General features: G+C 40.9%; 1 protein-coding gene across 1 annotated transcript; it reads right to left on the bottom strand.

The window, feature by feature from the left end:
- Window positions 1-6,421: 6,421 nt before the first annotated feature.
- On the bottom strand, window positions 6,422-6,805 carry LOC308233605 (bcl-2-like protein 10; the record flags this gene model as incomplete). Its single annotated transcript, XM_080640592.1, has 1 exon — window positions 6,422-6,805. One exon carries the CDS (start codon window positions 6,803-6,805, stop codon window positions 6,422-6,424), a length of 384 nt encoding a protein of 127 aa, XP_080496718.1.
- Between the last annotated feature and the right edge of the window lie 456 nt (window positions 6,806-7,261).

Below are 7,261 nucleotides of genomic sequence, written 5' to 3'. Positions count from 1 at the left end.
ACACACACACACGAATACAGAATAAAAACAAGGCTGCAGCCAGGCCCAACTGCGACCTGCTGGCTTACATCTATGCCACCTCTCTCTGCTAGGGCCTCTGCAGCATGGCCACCACCAGGCGGTTCAGATGATCCTGCAAGTGGAGCAGGGGGAAGGGACACCATTCCAGGTGCTCAGACACATCACCAAGCGCTGCTCCTGGATCGGCTCTGAGTCCCTGAAGAGTCCAAAGGAACTTCACCTGGAAGGGTGGCTAGTGGAAGTGAAGTCTGGCCACAGAGGTGGAGAGCATATTCCACAAGTTGTGTGTGTTGCAGAGCCTGCTTCCTTTCAGTCAGAGGGACCCTGAAGACAAGGCTGAGATCTTGATATCTGGGTGGCCTTCTTGCCAAAAGGATGTGTCCAAGATGATCCTGACCTTGGCTAACTAACACAGCCCACTCAGGGTGCAAAGCTGAGAGACAGAGGCCCAGAGCTCCCCTGGCTGTTGTCTTGGTGGCAGCACCCCAGAGAGCTCCCAGACACTACCCAGGCCAGGTTCCCAGGTTATGAAGGCATTTATGGGCCCTGGAGCGAGAACCAGGCAAGGTTCAAGTGGCAACCCCTATCTAGAGCCCTATTGTTCTAGGTCCTGCTTCTGCAGCAGAAACTGGGAAAGGATGGTGTGGATTGTTCTGTTTTCCTCTCCTGAATTCTATCCCTACCAGGATCAGGAAGTTGAGATCTGGTAGTGATTTTGAGGTGTTCTTCTAAAGATTCAGAATTGCTTTAGGCAAAGCACGGATCATTTAGAACATATTTCAGCTAAATAAATCATTCTGAATCAAGAGAAGTGACTGAAGCACTGGAGAAGGTGAGGAATTTAAAGGAGAAGGGATAGTTGAGATGTTGCTACTATTGTGGATAGTTCTTGAATCTGGTGTCCTGAGCCTTGTCACTTGAACTTCCATGTACTTCCTTAAATATATTTCCCTTTTCATCTTCTGGTATTTCTTTCACCCAGTTATTAAACTTGAAATGTAGGAATTGTCTTTGATTCCTCTCAACCCATCATCATTTAAAACCAGTATCATATCAAGACCTGCAAACATTTGAATTTTTATTTGACTACATCTCCAATCAGTAAACATGAAAGTTATAATAACAAATGGCATAATCCAAGTCTTAGTTTTTTATTGTTGATGCTGGTCATGATAATGACAATTTTATAGCTTTTACTTTTGTGAAAGTACCATAGGTATATCCTTCATAAAATGTCACATATTACTGGAACAATTGATAATGAAAAACTGTGGGTCCCCTGTTTGAGGGAAGCATGCAGGAGGCGGTGTGGAGAAGTGGTTTAAAGACCTGAAATTGTGCCACTAGGCTTGTATGATCCACTCTTTTGCTCTGGATTGTGGATGTGAGCTGCAGCCACCAGCCAGGCCTCCTGCCTGTGACCCATGGACAGTCAAGGACCAATGGCTTACAGCCACCAAGGACAGGTTCAGTCCTGAAGGCGTTTTTGCGGCTAGGTCATCATTCGATGGTTTCCTTGGGCAGCCCCCCCAGGTGAATTGCTTTCTGCACAACTTCGCCCTTCCAGGTCCCACAATCCAAAGCTCTGGACACAGACCCCAGCAGTATTCAATGGTAGTATAAAAAGTACAATAAAATTTGAAATGCGTGCCATGCAAAAATAAAAGAAAAACATGGGTCCCCAGTCTCACATACATTCTTTTTTTTTTTTAATATATTTTATTGATTTTTTTACAGAGAGGAAGGGAGAGGGATAGGAAGTCAGAAACATCGATGAGAGAGAAACATCGATCAGCTGCCTCCTGCACACCTCCTACTGGAGATGTGCCCGCAACCAAGGTACATGCCCTTGACCGGAATCGAACCCGGGACCCTTCAGTCCGCAGGCCGACGCTCTATCCACTGAGCCAAACCGGTTTTGGCTCACGTACATTCTTGACCAACCTTTGATTCTGTTCAGCAGACTAACGTGCTTTCACCTGATCAGTTTTATGTATTACCCATTTACCTCTAACCAGGGAAGATAGGCATTCAGTTTTCTCACATGGCTTCTTCTCTCAGCCTCCAAACACTTAACCCTCATCCCATTTTCTCAGTTTATAGCTGCACTATACTTGTGGATTAGAACACTTTCACTGTTTTCCTCCAGGTACCCATAAGCAATTTACCACACTCTTCATCTATTCAAACACATCAGGTGATGTGGCAGAGCTCATTATCCCCCGAGGGGCCTGTTCTCTGGCTCCTCTGGGTTCTCTGGTTCTCTCTGCCTGGGCACAGCTCCTGCCTGTGATATTTCCCTTCACAGAGAAATCTGAGGGTACCTCATTTATCCCCTCCATTGCATCTTCTGTTCTCCGGATTTTATTTTCTCCTCTTTCTTGTATATGCTCTACTTGTTTTGGAGAACATCCTTCTTTTTGAAAAAGCTGTATGAAAGCTAAAGACCATGCATGTCTGAAAATGTTATCTATGCCACACACAATTCTTCCATAGTTTGGCTGGGCGTCAGCTTTTGGTTGAAAATTCTGTATCCTCACAAATTTGAATTCATGGCTTCATTGTTTTCCAGCCTTGAGGATTGCTGTTGAGATTTTGGGCCATTTGATCCCAGTTCCTTTGTCTCTGATATTTTTTAAAAGATTTTTAGTATCTTCTCTTTTTATTAGAGAGTGGAAGGGGAAAGATGGAGGGAGAGAGACAGAGACAGAAAAATTTTGATGTGAGAGAGACACTGTAATTTTAAATTTATACTGAATAGCTCTCAAACATATGTATTCACCAGTCACCAGGGGAAAACAAATACTCACGGATGGGGGGTGGCTATGTGTATGTGGGAAAATGGGCCAGCCACTTTAAATCTGCTGTAGAACTCAGGCCAGTGACAACAGAACCAATTAATGTGTGGGATGCGGTGTGATCACGTGTTCATCATTCCTGAAACATTGTTTAAGAGTGCTGCCACTTGGATTTGAGTATGTAGACTATTGTTGTAGACATGTAATATTTATTAGTGGTGAAATCACTACAGCGTTTTTTCCAACATGTAAAATTTGTTTAAAATAACAGTGAATTAATTATAAAAACATAACTTGTATATTCTATTATAATCAAATCTTGTTAAAAACATTTTAAAATTAACAGGATGTTAATTGATATAAGGACAGGAAATTTTACCCATTAAATCCAAAGTCAATTAGGTTGAGGTCCCCAAAATGCAGGCTTGTAAAAACCTGGGACAGATTTTCATATTATACTAACCCTTTAATAAGTGGCTGATTGAGGTACTTAAACACTTTTCTGTATTCATTACTGAGCAAAATATTCTCACTAACATTACTAGTAAATATGGCACTGTATTTTATTATAAGCTATCTTATAAGAGATATATTTTGTTTTTTTAATTTTTTTGTAGGCAATAAACAAATTCAGCAGCTATCCACTGTATCACAGTGTTTATTAAACCAATGAATTCGTGGAAAAGTTTTATGATCCAACTTTTTAAGTATCACTATGCCGTGGCCCAGGTTGGAGGACGGATAGTATTTGAACTAGCCAATTCTGCCATGCTCCCTTTTGACTGTTCTGATTGTGCTATAGTTTTAAGAAAGTATGCTGACAAAATCTACAACATTTCAATGAAACATCCACAAGAAGTGGAAACATACAGTGTGTCCTTTGGTATGCTACACATTTTCAGAATTCATTATCTGTATGTTTCTGTGAATATCTAAAATATGCTGACCTACCTATTCATTGCTGTTCTATATGATCAAATGTTTTCTTTATGTCTATAAATGCATTTTTATTTCACTCTTGCTTATCTTGTAATATACAAAATATAAATACTTTGTAAAATATAAAGGGGAATAGCTTACTTTTTTGTTTTCTTTGCTTCAGCTATAGAGCAATACCATTAGGTCCTAATTTCTCTTTCAGACTCACTCTTTTCTGCAGTGAAGAACTTTACAGAAATTGCTTCTAAGTTTAGTGAAAAACTGCAAGACTTGGATAAAAACAAGTATGTGCTACATAAAGGAGTTCGGTGTTGAAATATCTTTGCAAGTTTTTGCTGCTTCTGTCCCTTCACTCTAAGCATATAGGCTGCCATCTCTCTCAAAGAAAGACCCACTTCTGACATCCTGAGTGGCAACTGTGCTGCTGAGAAATGCTGATGCTCCTTCACTGCCAACTCATTAGTGCAAAATCCCCAGCTGACCATTGAAGGGCCTCCACCGCCTGACCAAAGCCTTCTCCAGCTTTATCTCTTGTGCTTTCAGTATCTCTCCATCAGACTTCAGCCAAACTCTTATTCCCGAACACACCTTCTTTCTCCCTCTCCTTAAAGTTATTACGTCCACAAAGAGTTATTTTCTTCTACTTCCACGTGGAAAAATTCTACTTACCTGGAATAACAAATACTGTAAAGCCATCATTTTAGGATTAATTCCGTATAAAGTCACAAAAAAACCCCATAATATGAACATAGTTTTAAGATCAGGGACATAGTTTTAACAAGAATGATTTTTTTAAGGTAGAATTTTGCAGGTAAACATCTATTTTATATTACACACCTTATGGTCACACAAATATCAAATCCATGGGGATCAATGCACAATTACATAGAAAGAGCCCTGAATCAAAAGGTTGCTGGTTTGATTCCCAATCAGGGAACATGCCTGGGTTTCAGGCTTCATCCCAGGTAGCAGGAGGCAGAAGATAAATGTCTCCCTCTTTCTCCCCCTTTCCCTCTCTCTCTAAAAATCAATTTAAAAAATCCTTAAAAAACTACATGGAAATATAAGAGTAGATTGTCCAAAAATTAGCTAGTAATCTAGAAGGATGTATTTGTAATGAAGGATACATATAAGATCAATGGGAAAGAAAGATATTCAAACATAATGTTGTATAAGTTTTTTTAGCAACTGATAGAAAGGTGAATTCAAAGTCTCACTTCACATTGCATCCAAACATAAGCAACAAATGTGGAAGAACTCTTTACTAAAATTAAAAAATTTGGAAGTAAAATTTCAAGTTTAGAAACTACAGAGAAATGACAATAAAACCAGACTTAAGAACAAAACAATGTTAATTGTATGAAAACTAATTATCAAATACAAAGATAAAAGAGTGGGAAACCTCTTCTGAAGTCCCTTATGGACAGCCTGTCTCCTCACTAATGCCAGAGAATGGGAGAGAAGAGAGCTCACATTGTCCTAAGAGTCCCTGCTCCTCCCCCTGCCACAAAGACAGGAAACCTTTTCAGCAAATGTGGAAAGGGGGCAATATAATGATTATAAAAATATTTTTTGAAAATTAATAAGAAAATCCAAAAGCTCAAAGTTGAAAATACTGCTGGCCATGCCCATTGCAAAGATAAACAAATATAAAAGAGGATGCCACCAGTACAGAAACAGATATTAAAAATATTCAAATTAACTAATAATTCAAAAATACAAATGAAAATACTGTTCTATTATGTGCATTTCAAATTAGTAACTATTTTTTAGATATGTTTTTATTGATTTCAGAGAGGGAGAGAGAGGGAGAGAGAGATAGAAACATCAATGATGAGACAGAATCATTGATCGGCTGCTTCCTGAACACCCCTTACTGGGGAGCAAGACCACAACCCAGGCACATGCCATTAACTGGAATTGAATCCAGGACCTTTCAGTCTGCAGGCCGACGCTCTAACCACTGAGTCAAACCAGCTAGGGCTAAAGTCTTAATAATAACTCTAGAAACACAAGAATTCAATTTCAAAGGCTTTAGAAAGAATTCCTTATGAAGATGTTACTATTACATTCTTTGTTATACTGCTTCTTAGAGTACTCTTGATATCATCACCATTTCACCCTTGACCCAGTGCCTGGATAATTGGCCAGAAGTTGCACATGAAATTGTGAATAGATGAGAGTCTCATACTCATATTAATCTAATTGTAGTAAATAGCACTGGTTTCCCATTTAATGAAATGCAGTTTCTTTTACTATTTATGGGAGCAATAGCCTTTAGATTCCCATTTTCCCCAGACAGAGAAGAGCCACTCAAGTGCCTTTGTCCTAACACCTTCAAGTATTTGTCAGGAGCTAAAACACTGGCTGCAGGATCACCACAGGACTCCTTATCCGATGCCGATAAAAAGGTCTCAGAAGGTTCTTTACTCTGTTCTTTCACTTGGCTGGTCACAGGTAGGCAGGTAGAAATGGGGTAAAAATTTTGCAACTCACAATAATTTTGTACCCAAGTAGGCTAAGATTGTTAGTGTAAGGCAAGGCAGAAGCACGTGAGCCAGCAGTCTGCTCCAAGGAGGCCTTGCAGCTCTGAAGTCCTGACAAAAGCCATCTCAGCAGCCTTGTGTCTCCAGCCAGGTGTGGTGCTGCCCCATGAGCCAAGCTCACAGCAAGGTCACCAGGTTCAGGCAGTCCTTGTCAATGGTGGCTCCCCACTGCTTCAGTGCCCACGTGTGGCATGTCAGCGGTCTCTCCAGCAGGAACCCTGTGAAAGTCAGGAGCGCCAGCACTGGGCCCCAGTTGGGGCCCGGGCAGTGTGGAAATAACTCCTGCATGGCCTGCGCCAGCAGCTCCACATGGTTTCTCTGATTTGGGCGACAGTGGGTCCAGGAGAGCTGGTAATACTGCTGTACCTGGGAGGCGATGCAGCACATCACTGCAGCTACAGGCATGCACAGCAGCCCCGGGGCAGTTGCAGGCCTCCTGGGGCAGTACTCCAGGTAGTGGGTCATCTGCCAGAGGGTGCATAACCTCAACTCATTCTCCATAGCCTGGTGTCTAATCAGCTCAGTATTCATAATTCAATTCCAACTCCCTCCCCTAAGGGTGAGAGTGTGTGTGTGTGGTGTGTGTGTTCACATTAGGAGATAAAAACAACAGGAATAAGGACATAAAGCCAAGCCACAAAGAAGTGTAGAATGAAAATGCAGACTGTTAAGACCTCTACCCTTGAAACTCAGTCACAACCATTCTAGTAAGATAGAATCAAATCTATTACCAGGAGATGCAAAAACTGTCATAATAATAAGATTAAGACAATAAGATTGCAAGCTTAGATACAGAGTCAATAGGATTATTGAACAAGAACAAATTAGGAGGATGAGAGGATCAGGTCACAGAAAAGATTAATCTCTATAATGTAGTGACCCAGAGTTGAAAGGACCCCTATACCAAGTAGACACTGCTCAGTCTGACCCATCTCATCGAAAATGTTTTGATTGCTT

Source organism: Plecotus auritus (assembly GCF_963455305.1).
Source record: "Plecotus auritus genome assembly, chromosome: 9".
Lineage (NCBI taxonomy): Eukaryota > Metazoa > Chordata > Mammalia > Chiroptera > Vespertilionidae > Plecotus > Plecotus auritus.
Note: the sequence above shows the minus strand (reverse complement) of the source record. Positions and strands in the feature narration are given on the sequence as shown.